Genomic DNA, 13,717 nt, shown 5'->3' with positions numbered 1-13,717 from the left:
TGTGTGTGTGTGTGTGTGGGTATGTGTGTGCGTGTGTGTGTGTGTGTGTTGTCCAGGTAGTGATTGTCCACACAGGTAACGTAACACTCAATTATGAAACACACCTGAGAATGATGTTATTTATGTTGTCAGGTGTAAAGTGATATACCTGTGTGTGTTGAGGTAAGGTGTATAAGGATCACCTGAAGATTAAACACCCTAAGGCTATTGGGGGTTAGATTAGGTTAGAATGACTTGTGTTAGGTTACATTAGGTTAGGTTAGATTTAATTAGGTAATGTTAGGTTAATTTATATTAGATTAGGTAAGGTTATGATTGATTAGGTTATGTTGTGTTAGGTTAGGTTAGCTTATGTTGGATTAAGGTAGTGCAGTTAATCTCAATCCAGGGTGGGTTAGTCTTCAGGTACACCCGAAAGTCTGTCATAAAGAGAGATGATAAAACCCTTGGTAATACTTATATGGCTTTAATATAAATGTTTTACATATTTACAAGTTGACTATTTACATTAAGTAACTAAAGCTATTTGTTTACAAGAGAGCGTATGACCCCGTGGTCGAGAGATACTGGCGCACAGACACAGGCGGTCAGCGGGTATTACTCCTCTCTGGGTCTCTAAATCGAGGGTGGCGACAGTGGGTGCGGACCTTACGGCAGGGGCGTCCCTGGACGGTACTGAAGGTGAGAAGGCCGTCCTGACAGTCTAGGGGCGTCACCTGGGTGTACACGTCGTAGGTGTTGTCGCGGGGCCTATCGTAATGCTCCGACCCGCCAACATTGTCGTAGTGTGAGGCGACGATGTGAAGCTTCTCTCGTCTCTGGGATCTGTTGTAGTCAATACAGTCCACCAGGTCAAGGTCAAGAGGTGGTGGGCAGGATGGTGGGGGCGGGAGGAAGGCGGCCCAGTTGACCTGTACGCCCGAGTTCTCGCTCTGGTGTGGCCAGGGAGCGCCGTGACGCTGGCGGGGTGAAGGTGGAGCCAACAGGGCCGTGGTGGCATAAGGTTCAGCCGTGGTGTGGTTGTGACGCTGAACCCGAGGCTCGGCGTACTCGTTCACCAGCGGGTCTGGCAGGAGTCGTGCTGAAGACAGACTTGAGTCCTTGTCGGTATCTGTTGGCCGCCACACCTTCTGCTCGCTGTACATGTTGACGGACTGGTGGTCGGGGTAAATGGACGGGTCCTGGAAGAGGGCGGGGGCGTGGGGCGGGTTGGAGGGCGGCGCCTTATGCCTCAGCGGCCTCATGTACATCAGGGTGGCCAGGACCAGCAGCATCACCAGCGGTATCACCAGGTATATCAACCACGCCGGCTGTGGTGGGGCGTAAAGGATGGAGCCACCACCTCCCGCAGCTGTGTTGACCTCCTGTAAGTTGTGAGCATCGCTGGGTCCAGCATCCAACAAGACGGGGTCGCTGAAGGGTCCAGGACCTGCCCCTGTGAGGGCCGCCACACGCACGGTGTAGAGACGGTCGGGAAGGAGGCCGCGAGCCTCCAGCCAGGGGCTCACCACCGTCTCTGTGGTGTGGCTGCCATTGTGACTTATTGTTACCTGGTAGCCCAGTAGCTCCCCGCGGGCCTCCTCGGGACTCACACTCGACCACCTGATGAGTACAGAACCTTCCTCACGCACCGTCACGTGCACATCACCTGGCGCAGCCGCCGGCACTGTAAACATGAAAAACCTGGGTAAATCCATGGATAAGAGAGAGAGAGAGAGAGAGAGAGAGAGAGAGAGAGAGAGGTAAACCACTAACAGCGACAGGTAAACGAGGGTTGAGTCACACATAACTCACTACTGGTCACAGATATATAAGACAACAACAAGTATCAGTAAACTAAGATATTATAACACGAAGAAATCTGTCGATACATTTCTTGGCTTTAGGTAAAAAGATATTGGTGGCAGTGCTATGGGGAAGACTGGCATGACTTACCGTCCTCAGGTGTGGTGAGAGAGAGGGAGTTACTAGGTGAGCCCTCGATGCTGTGCCAGAAGGGGACGACGAAGAACGTGTAGGCAGTGTTGGGTCGCAGGTCGTGCTGGAGGTGGGAGGAGGACGTGGCGCCCAGGAGGGTGGCCACCTGCACTGTGCTCACCTCACCCACCGAGTACACCAACACGCCTTCCACGGACTCGTCTGTCGGGGCCAGGAAATCCCAAGTGAGTAGGACGCTGTCGGGGGCGGTGATGGTGGAGTCAATGAGGGTTATGACAGCGCGGGAGAGGCGGCGACGGGCCTGACGGAGTTGATCCACAGTGAGGCTGGGTTCTCGGGGTGTGTGAGTTGTGACCGGGTCTGACCAGGGGCTCGGGAACGACGCCCCTCGAATGCTGACGGCGCGGACGAGGAAGGTGTAGGTGTGTCCGGGAGTGAGATGACTCACGATGGATGATTCTTGCCTGATGACGGCGTCAGCCACCCGCCACTCGTCCCAGCCCTGCCGCCAGTACTCCACTCTGTACCACTGGCCAGACTCGGAGCTCATCTGGGAGTTGGGGAGCCAACTTAACTCTACCGCCGTCTTGTTGAAGGTCACAAGACGAGGCTTCGAGGGTGGTGCCGGCAGCCTCAGCGACAGCGGCTGTACTTGGTACTGAGCATAATCAGTCACTCGCAATACTGCTGCCTGCTGCACGGTACCTGTGTCTGCCGTGACGCTGCAGGTGTAGATGCCCGCGTCGTCGGCTTCACGTACGTCCTTCAGGATGAGGGCGCCGTTGTCTGGCAGGGACAAGCGGGAGTCAACGGCGTCTTTATTGAGTTTACGGGCCGGCAGGTGGACGGCCGGGCGGTACCACCAGGAGATAGTGGCCTTGGCAGCCTCGCTCACTACCTCACAGGGGAAGGAGACAACACTGCCGGGGGCAACCATCAGGTCCTGGGGTCCTACACCCACTACGGGCGGCGGGTGAGCGGGCACCACCATCATCTCCACCCTCCCACTCACGCCCCCGCCAGTACTGACGCCCCAGCAGTAGTAGATGCCACTGTCTCGTGTGGTTACATGTTTCAGCAGGAGGGTGTGGCCATCGTCAGACACGGTAGCGTGGCCACTTATCTGCCCGGGGGCGAGAAGGCCACTTCTGTCCAGGCTGGGGAGGCGCCACAACACCAGCGGCTGAGGTTCACCTTTAATGCGACACGGAACCTCCGCCGTGCTTCCAGCCACCACCTGCAGGAGCTGTGGACGCCGTGTCAGCTCAGGAGCATCGACAACGGTGAGGGTGGCTCGCGCTGCAGCGATGCCTGCCTTGCTCTGCGCCTCACACAGGTACACGCCGGAGTCATCAGTCGCTACCTGCTGCAGCACCAAGCGCTCGTCCTCTGTTCTGGCACGATCCGGCGGTAACTCGCCTTCCAGCCTCCGCCAGGTGATCATGGGCATGGGCGAGCCCCGCGCCCGACACGACAGTTCTACCCTCATCCCTGACGAGGCTGTGACGTTCACTGGTCGCTCCTCGAACCAGGGCGGAGCTGTGGGGAGTCAAGGCGTTTGTTAATTAACAGAGTGCAAACTGACAACCCGAAGAGAAATGCAGATATGTTGGGTCTTATTCATAATGAGTTACAACACAACTTACTCATGACGGTGAGTTCGGTGGGCTGGGACTCCCTGGTGCCGGCGGCGTTGCGGGCGCGACACACGTAGGTGGCAGAGTCTTCCTGGACGGCCTGACTGATGACCAGGTCTCCCTCCTCAGTGACGCTGACGCGGGAGGAGTTGGTCACCTGGCGGCCGTCCCTCAGCCAGGTCAGCTCCGGGGCCGGGGTGGCCTTGGGTGGCCGGCAGGGCAGGGTGAGGGAGTCACCGACGCGGGCCCTCATCGTCGACTCCGCCTGGCTCTGGAAGTCGTAGGCCAGCGTGGCCACGGTCAGTGTGGCGTTGTTGGAGCGTGTAGCACCGTAGCTGTTGGAGGCCACGCACCAGTACGTGCCCGTGTCACTGTCCCTCCCGGAGGAGGTGACACGGAGGAAGAAGAGGGAACCAGAGGGCAGGAGAACACGGTGGGAGCGAGGATCTTGTGTCAACGTGACCACCTCCTGGCCGTCACGGAACCACCTGACGCGGGCGGCCCCTGAGGCGGCACAGTTGAGGGTGGTGGGGTCGTTACGGCGAACCACCATGTTATTGGGGTGTTCCTTGATGACTGGCGGCCCTTCTGTAGGAACAAGATGGTGACGTGTTACTGGTGGTGTTACTTCTGTAGGAACAAGACTGTCCTGTTTTACTGGTGGTGTTCCTATAACGAAACAGGAACATTCGTGTACTATACAGGAACACGGATAAACGAAGGCTGGCTGTGATTGGTCAGTAGAGTACACAGGGAAGAAGAAAAAGGAGGAGAAGGAGAAAAAAGGAAGACGGAAGATAAGAAGAAAGTGGGAAGAAGGACGATAAGAAAGAGATGTAAAAAGAAACAGAAGATATTAATTAACATCCCCATTTTCTTTTACACATAACTCACACAAGCGGTAACTAAACTAAAATACACCACAAATATCATTATATATGCACAAAAGAACTTCACCACTGTAAGATAACCATTACTTTCTTCACTATATCTTACAGGTTCCAAAAAAAAAAGGTTTATAAAAGACTAATGGGCAAAAAAATTGAGAGTAATTAACTTCCTGAGTGAGTTAACGGCTTCTAATGAACCGCAAGATAAAGTTAATGAAGGTAATTGATTTTAATTACTCTAACTTTTGTATCGAATACTTGTTATGTCTCGTTCACACACACACACACATGTCTTATTGCAATATAAAACTGTTTCCTCTTACTAATGAATGTTGTAAGCTCCAGCCACAGACACACGCCTCAGCAGGTCAGTGTGTACTCGTTATCTTGGGTTCTGGTTAGGTTAGGTTAGGTTAGAGACGTATCCTAACCTAACTTAACCTAACCTAACTTAACCTAACCTAACTTAACCTAACCTAACCTAACTTAACCTAACCTAACCTAACCTAACTTAACCTCGTCACCTCTCACAACCCCTCATCAGAGAGAGAGGAGAGAGAGAGAGAGAGAGAGAGAGAGTTTAATGGATCCTTTCCTCCATGAGAAAAGAATTTGTAGGGAGGAGGAGGAGGAGGAGGAGGGGTTCATGTCAAGCCCCTCGCCTCATAAAACAACGTGTCCTCCCCCCTCCATGAAAACAGAGGGCAGGAAGTGAGGTGTGAGGAACCAAGTGGTGGATCGGTCACTACCTCACCTTTCACACCCTACCTCGACCACCACCCTCACGTCACACTGGTCGAGGGGCAAGATAATGACATTCCACGACCCTTTTCCCTCCCCCTCTCTCTCTTTCTCCTGTATACTCATTCTCTCCCTCACCCCCTCTCTTTCTCCCTTATACTCATTCTCTCCCTCGCCCTCTCTTTCTCCCTTATACTCATTCTCTCCCTCGCCCTCTCTCTTTCTCCCTTATACTCATTCTCTCCCAGCATCTCCCTCTCCATCTGAGACGATAGCTCTACTTAATACCATGTTTTGTGTCGAACATTTGAAGAACAATGGTCCCCAAACTACAGCTTAAACTGACTTGATGTTCTATCTAAGTAATCCCGACTACCTCGCTAACCTGCCACAAAAGACTCTCTTTGGAGCATGGCTTCAAAAGTGTTGCAGATCTCTTGAAACTGAATGTCCTAATCACCCCAGACGAAGCCATTAATGCCACTCCTCCTTGGCTAGACGTATCAGTTCCTATTAATTACACTCCTGTTAGTAGTTAGCAAATGTTAAACACCAATGTGGTGAGATGTATTACACAAGAAACTATTAACAGACACATAGAGAGTATTAAATCAAGTGAATGTTATGCTTTTACTGATGGTTCTGTGCAGACAAACACAGGTAGAACAGGCTGTGCATTTGTTATATATAAAGAAAAGGAGATGAGTGTGTCAAATATGCAAAGGCTGAACATCTGGGTCAGCACAACACAAACTGAACTATTGGGAATCTACTTAGCCACAGACTACCTAAAAGAAAATGGAGGTGGGGTGAGATCTGTGACTCTTAAGTTGCCTGTGGACCCGTGGTAAGAAAATAATTGTGATAACTGATAATGAGAACAACTTTCATATTAAATTTGTGTGGATTCCGTCCCATGTTTGAATTAGGTATCATGACCGTGCTGATAGACTGGCCAATGAGGTATGTAAGAAAGAAAATGTTGACCGTGACCTTGGCCTGTCTAATGCTGTACTTAAAAACATACAAGTCAAAATCAAGACAGATTTTGTGACACGAGCTACCGGTATGGCCAGCATAAGGACAGAACCAGACAATGTGATGTAGTCGTGGCCAGAATACAGACACATCCGGCAGGTTAGTAACGCTGTACCCATACCGGAACATTCAGCCTGTAAACTTTGTGATAAACCTTTAAAGCATACACTTGAACACTATATTATTGAACGTAACACTGTCAAAGACTTCAGGCCACCTAACTTATTGTATCATGAACTATATAATTACTAAATTGAATCAGGAGTGATCGAGGACATTCTTGCTGTCTATCGTAAATTTGCTAGTCCACACTGATTAGTCCTCAAATAGAATATGATTTCTACTGTGCGAACACTTTCTATCTAACTTCTTACCAATTCCATTATCACTCTCTTACAACCACTCACGCCCTCAACATTATTACAAAAATACCTGCAGAAGGCCCTGACGAAGTAGCTCTTGCTTACACCCAGCTGTTCTCACTCATATCACTCCAAGAACTTATGTGATACACCACACCGTAACTAACTGCGTCATGAATAAGTTAATCCACTAATTGTATTTCTGGATTAATGTTCACTTTATTCTTCCCTAAAATCTCTTTCACTCTCGCAGTCAGTCATTTAATGATTTTGTCCTTCGTATTTTTTTTAATTTTCATAGGCCTATACCGTATGAATTTATATAAAGGCTTACATGTAGATATAAAACACAGACGTTTACACATATCATCAACTTAGATATATCTACACACTGTTAATATCAAGTTAAGACACTCAACACACACACACAGTCTAAGTCACCAAGTAGTACAGGTATAAAGCCTCTCACCTGGCTGCTGAGCTGAGGTGGCGCCTAAGAGGAACACCACCAAGATGAGCTCCATTGTCACACCCACCACAGCTTGTCTACCTCTTCGGGGAAACTCTCTACGTCTCACACCCTCTAACATCATCAAATCACATCTAGGTTCACGACCTTCATTTAACTCAACAACTGCTGCTTTCATCATCAGCTTAACTTAAACCACGAGTAAATTAATATCATTCACGAAATGTTGTTTTGAAAGTTGTCGTCGAATATAGCAAGTTCCTTCCTGGAGAGACGGTCGTGTATACACCCTCCTCTTCCAAGGTCTTGACACAAACTGAGCGGCTGAGCCCGGTGAGCTACCAGCCTGGTGAGTTGAGGAGGTACGGTGATGTGGTGGGGTGTATTGACGATGATGGGCGGACTTAAGGTGTTAGTAGGTGCATCTATAACTATATCTCCCACTTGCTCCCCACACACACCCACCCACATACACACACACACTCCTCACCCCCCACACACAGGGCCGTCCCTTGGAGGGTGAGGGGTCCAGGGCAACTCAGCCCTGTATATTTAAACCTCTCTCTGTCCATGTAATCCAGTTGCCTCTGAAGATGTCTTGAATAAAGACGAAAGCTAAGGTGCTCCGTTGTTTCCCCTTTCCCGTGTGATTTTATCAAGATTTATCTTACCCACGTTTTCATTGTGGTGGATATATATATATATATATATATATATATATATATATATATATATATATATATATATATATATATATATATATATATTGTTACGAGTTGGGGATTTAGAATATAGTTATACGTCTACCCAGATCCCAACAGGTAAAAAAAAAACAAAGACAATCGGACTATAAAAGGGTAGACAAAGGATGCGAGTTTTCGTTGTATATAATAAAGTACCATAAATCCCTTAACAAAATATTCAGCTTATAAATTACCCTTAACCAAACTTAACCTAAACATTAACAGTATATACATATTAATAAACATAAAACAATCTTGAAGCAAGTGGACGTGGGGGAGTTAATACAAAATATAAGTACTTAAGTGAGGAGCTGAGATGGCTGACGAGTAAGGCTGAGTATTGTAGAAGACGGTAGGTAGTCACTGCACGTAGGTTTAGAGGATAGATGATCCTGTGGTCACTTCCCAGAGCCAAGTCTCTCTCCTCGAATTGGAGCTGACAAAGAAGACTTTGAGGAGGTGACGCAACAACCAGGATATGGAGAAGAGAAACCCCGGAGTGGTAACTAAGACGAGTCATACTCGTGTCTCGTCCCTAGATGGCGTTGCTCGTGGTGCTGGGTGGAGGGGTTCGTAACAATATATATATATATATTTATATATATTAGATTTAGTTTTATTTACATTATCTTTAGTAGTAGATGGGGAAGACACTCCTTCAGTTGACCCCACGTAGTGAGATCAGGCATTGGGAGGATTGTCATGGTTTGGGTGAAGTATAAACCTGGGCTCAGAAAATCACAGGAGAGGCTTTCATTCTGAGTCCATGTTCTTTTGGAAAAGGATTCTTCGGAGACGATGAAGAAGGCTCCGCAAATGTATGCGTTGACGAGGGTGGGGCTTCATGGCCTGGCTGGCGAGATGACACACCTCTGGGTGGACCCCGAGCACCATGTTGGCCAGGTTAGACAACAAAACTCCAAAGGAGTATGTGTCCGAGGCCTTCGTGCTGCTATAGCCCTCACGGACCTCGGGGGCCATCCAGGGGTACTTCCCTGTACCGCCGACGAACTTAATGTTCTCGTGGCAGTAACAGGCCAAACCCACGTCAATAATGCTGACTTGTGGGTTGGTTGGTGGACCGTTGATGAGAATGTTGTCAAACTTTAAGTCATTATGGATCAATCCTGTTTGGTGAAATTCGTACAGTTGCTCCCCAATCCGCAGTGCCAAGTCTAGTATGTCATACTGGGTGAATTTTTCCTCCACAAATTCTTCAATAATGTCTTTCAGTGTGTAACGCCCTTTGAATTCCTGCAAAATAGCTGGTGGATCTTGACAGAAACCGGTTACCCTTGGTGCCCCGCCGGCCCCGTTGAGATGAACTAGTTTTTCTGCCTCTTTCCAGAAGCTCTTTAGTGAAAGAGTCTTATGGGCCACCTTCAGGACGTTTTCCTCCCCATACCAATCAACTAAGTAGGCAGCGCCGTGTGACCCTGATCCTAGACAGGTATAGCTGTAATCAACGAGGTACTGCACCTCTTCCCAGTCGAGAACATAAACACAATCCATCTTAAAAATTTATTTTGCCAAGTTCTTCTGCAGCTCTAGGGACCTCAAGTTGAAATTCGGGGTTGAAAATTAAAAGTCAGTTGGATTTTGCTCTGTTTATACTGCGCAGCACACCAGAGAGTGTAAATGTATGTGTAGTAATGATATCATTGGAACATGTAGCACTACTATAGTAGAGGAAATGTAATGATGTTATAGTGAACATGTAGCACTAGTGTAGGAGAGGAAATGTGGTAATGATGTTATAGTGAACAAGGTAGCACTAGTGTAGTAGAGGAAATGTAATGATGTTATAGTGAACATGTAGCACTAGTGTAGTAGAGGAAATGTAATGATGTTATAGTGAACATGTAGCACTAGTGTAGTAGAGGAAATGTAGTACTGATGTTATAGTGAACATGTAGCACTAGTGTAGTAGAGGAAATGTAGTAATGATGTTATAGTGAACAAGGTAGCACTAGTGTAGTAGAGGAAATGTAGTACTGATGTTATAGTGAACAAGGTAGCACTAGTGTAGTAGAGGAAATGTAGTAATGATGTTATAGTGAACATGTAGCACTAGTGTAGTAGAGGAAATGTAGTACTGATGTTATAGTGAACAAGGTAGCACTAGTGTAGTAGAGGAAATGTAGTAATGATGTTATAGTGAACATGTAGCACTAGTGTAGTAGAAATGTAATGATGTTATAGTGAACAAAAGGTAGCACTGGTGTAGTAGAGAAATGTATTAATGATGTTATAGTGAACATGTAGCACTAGTGTAGGAGAGGAAATGTGGTAATGATGTTATAGTGAACAAGGTAGCACTAGTGTAGTAGAGGAAATGTAGTAATGATGTTATAGTGAACATGTAGCACTAGTGTAGTAGAGGAAATGTAGTAATGATGTTATAGTGAACAAGGTAGCACTAGTGTAGTAGAGGAAATGTAGTAATGATGTTATAGTGAACATGTAGCACTAGTGTAGTAGAGGAAATGTAGTAATGATGTTATAGTGAACATGTAGCACTAGTGTAGTAGAGGAAATGTAGTAATGATGTTATAGTGAACATGTAGCACTAGTGTAGTAGAGGAAATGTAGTAATGATGTTATAGTGAACAAGGTAGCACTAGTGTAGTAGAGGAAATGTAGTAATGATGTTATAGTGAACATGTAGCACTAGTGTAGTAGAGGAAATGTAGTACTGATGTTATAGTGAACAAGGTAGCACTAGTGTAGTAGAGGAAATGTAGTACTGATGTTATAGTGAACATGTAGCACTAGTGTAGTAGAGGAAATGTGGTAATGATGTTATAGTGAACATGTAGCACTAGTGTAGTAGAGGAAATGTAGTACTGATGTTATAGTGAACAAGGTAGCACTAGTGTAGGAGAGGAAATGTGGTAATGATGTTATAGTGAACATGTAGCACTAGTGTAGTAGAGGAAATGTAGTACTGATGTTATAGTGAACAAGGTAGCACTAGTGTAGGAGAGGAAATGTAGTAATGATGTTATAGTGAACAAGGTAGCACTAGTGTAGTAGAGGAAATGTAGTAATGATGTTATAATGAACAAGGTAGCACTAGTGTTGTAGAGGAAATGTAGTAATGATGTTATAGTGAACAAGGTAGCACTAGTGTAGTAGAGGAAATGTAGTAATGATGTTATAGTGAACAAGGTAGCACTAGTGTAGGAGGAAATGTAGTAATGATGTTATAGTGAACAAGGTAGCACTAATTAACCCAGTAGAGGAAATACCAATTACTGATGTTATAGTGAACAGGTAGCATAGTGTGGGAGAGGAAATGTAATGAGAAGCATTATTTATAGTGAACAAGGTAGCACTACTATAGTACAGAGGAAATGTAGTAATGATGTTATAGTGAACAAGGTAGCACTAGTGTAGTAGAGGAAATGTAGTAATGATGTTATAGTGAACATGTAGCACTAGTGTAGGAGAGGAAATGTAGTAATGATGTTATAGTGAACAAGGTAGCACTAGTGTAGTAGAGGAAATGTAGTAATGATGTTATAATGAACAAGGTAGCACTAGTGTTGTAGAGGAAATGTAGTAATGATGTTATAGTGAACAAGGTAGCACTAGTGTAGTAGAGGAAATGTAGTAATGATGTTATAGTGAACATGTAGTACTAGTGTTGTAGTGAACATGTAGTACTAGTGTTGTAGTGAACATGTAGTACTAGTGTTGTATTGAACATGATGTACTAGTGTTGTAGTGAACATGATGTACTAGTGTTGTAGTGAACATGTAGTACTAGTGTTGTAGTGAACATGTAGTACTAGTGTTGTAGTGAACATGTAGTACTAGTGTTGTAGTGAACATGTAGTACTAGTGTTGTGGTGAACATGTAGTACTAGTGTTGTGGTGAACATGTAGTACTAGTGTTGTGGTGAACATGTAGTACTAGTGTTGTGGTGAACATGTAGTACTAGTGTTGTAGTGAACATGTAGTACTAGTGTTGTAGTGAACATGTAGTACTAGTGTTGTAGTGAACATGTAGTACTAGTGTTGTAGTGAACATGTAGTACTAGTGTTGTAGTGAACATGTAGTACTAGTGTTGTAGTGAACATGTAGTACTAGTGTTGTAGTGAACATGTAGTACTAGTGTTGTAGTGAACATGTAGTACTAGTGTTGTATTGAACATGATGTACTAGTGTTGTAGTGAACATGTAGTACTAGTGTTGTAGTGAACATGATGTACTAGTGTTGTAGTGAACATGATGTACTAGTGTTGTAGTGAACATGATGTACTAGTGTTGTAGTGAACATGAAGTACTAGTGTTGTAGTGAACATGATGTACTAGTGTTGTAGTGAACATGATGTACTAGTGTTGTAGTGAACATGATGTACTAGTGTTGTAGTGAACATGATGTACTAGTGTTGTAGTGAACATGATGTACTAGTGTTGTAGTGAACATGATGTACTAGTGTTGTAGTGAACATACCAGTACTAGTATTTGTAGTAGACATGATGTACTAGTGTTGTAGTGAATATGTATGATAATAATTTTGCTAACTTCCATATTGCTTTGATCACACACACACACACACACACACACACACACACAAGATTTAGCACAATCGGTCAAGCAAAACTAAGCTCCCCGGTGCCCAGTGGTGTAAAAAGGGCATCAGGGAGATGATTGGGGAAGCGTGTAGGGGGAGACTTACTGGGAGAGAGGTGTGGGGGGCTTACCTGGGCTGGGAAGGGAGCGTGTGGGGGGGTTACCTGGGGCCTGGAGGAGCGTGTGGGGGAGCTAACCTGGGGAGGGGGGAGCGTGTAGGGGAGTTTACCTGGGGCCTGGAGGGGGAGCGTGTAGGGGAGCTAACCTGGGAGGGGGAGGGTGTAGGGGAGCTTACCTGGGGCCTGGAGGGGGAGCGTGTAGGGGAGCTAACCTGGGAGGGTGAAGTGGAGCGTGTAAGGAGAAGGGTCAGAGGGAAGTCCCACAAGCAGCTGGTGGTCAGGTCACCGAGGTGTTTGTTGTGGCTTGGAGAATAGAGGAGGAAGAGCAGTGGTAAAATGGGAGATAAATGAGAGATGGAGATAAGGAAGAGAGAGGGATGGGAAGAATATTGCAAGAGAAAGAGATATTGAGAGACAAATGGATTGGTGTGTGTGTGTGTGTGTGTGTTTTGTGTGTGTGTGTGTGTGTGTGTGTGTGTGTGTGCATTCTCTACAAACAGAAAATTTCCCTAATACCTCAGTTATCTCTCTCTCTCTCTCTCTCTCTCTCTCTCTCTCTCTCTCTCTCTCACTAAACTGCTCTTTCTCACTATATTAAACTCATTCAATTCTTTTTACCTCCTCACCCCACTATTCAATGAGGTGAAATCCCCCCCCATTACCACTATCACCCCATCCTACCATTGACTAACAGGGACTCACAATAATGGCTTCAATGGGTTTTCTTTCTTACATACCTCATTGGCCAGTCTATCAGCACAGTCATGATACCTAATTCAAACATGGGACGGAATCCACACAAATTTAATATGAAAGTTGTTCTCATTAGAAGTTATCACAATTATTTTCTTACCACGGGTCCACAGGCAACTTAAGAGTCACAGATCTCACCCCACCTCCATTTTCTTTAAGGTAGTCTGTGGCTAAGTAGATTCCCAATAGTTCAGTTTGTGTTGTGCTGACCCAGTTGTTCAGCCTTTGCATATTTGACACACTCATCTCCTTTTCTGTTAAGGCATAAGACTTACAATTTTTGTCATTTTCGGCCAAAAAATGGATTTTGTTCAAAATTTCAGTATAGGTCCTCCTGAATGTGCTGCTTAAGGATCTGTTAACCAAAATTTGATATCTTGATTATAACTTGTTCAAATGGCTTTTAGAAACTGTTCAAATGATTTTTAGAATATTTTAATTTC

At 45.7% G+C, this 13,717-nt stretch overlaps 2 protein-coding genes across 2 annotated transcripts; both read right to left on the bottom strand.

The window, feature by feature from the left end:
- Positions 1 to 470: 470 nt before the first annotated feature.
- LOC121863660 (roundabout homolog 2-like) lies at positions 471 to 7,356 on the bottom strand. Its single transcript, XM_042362416.1, has 4 exons — positions 7,076 to 7,356; positions 3,585 to 4,163; positions 1,936 to 3,477; positions 471 to 1,666 (listed from the first exon to the last, which is right to left on the bottom strand). The coding sequence occupies exons 1-4, from the start codon at positions 7,254 to 7,256 to the stop codon at positions 588 to 590; spliced, it is 3,381 nt and encodes a 1,126-aa protein (XP_042218350.1). The 5' UTR covers positions 7,257 to 7,356; the 3' UTR covers positions 471 to 587.
- A 1,215-nt stretch (positions 7,357 to 8,571) lies between these two features.
- LOC121863649 (serine/threonine/tyrosine-protein kinase HT1-like) lies at positions 8,572 to 9,330 on the bottom strand. The gene has a single exon (XM_042362406.1). The coding sequence runs from the start codon at positions 9,328 to 9,330 to the stop codon at positions 8,572 to 8,574; it is 759 nt and encodes a 252-aa protein (XP_042218340.1).
- Positions 9,331 to 13,717: the final 4,387 nt, after the last annotated feature.

The sequence above is a fragment of the Homarus americanus genome, unplaced genomic scaffold, assembly GCF_018991925.1.
Source record: "Homarus americanus isolate GMGI-L3 unplaced genomic scaffold, GMGI_Hamer_2.0 scaffold40248, whole genome shotgun sequence".
Classification (NCBI taxonomy): Eukaryota; Metazoa; Arthropoda; class Malacostraca; order Decapoda; family Nephropidae; genus Homarus; species Homarus americanus.
The sequence above is the reverse complement of the archived record's forward strand: the minus strand, read 5'-3'. Positions and strand labels throughout refer to the sequence as shown.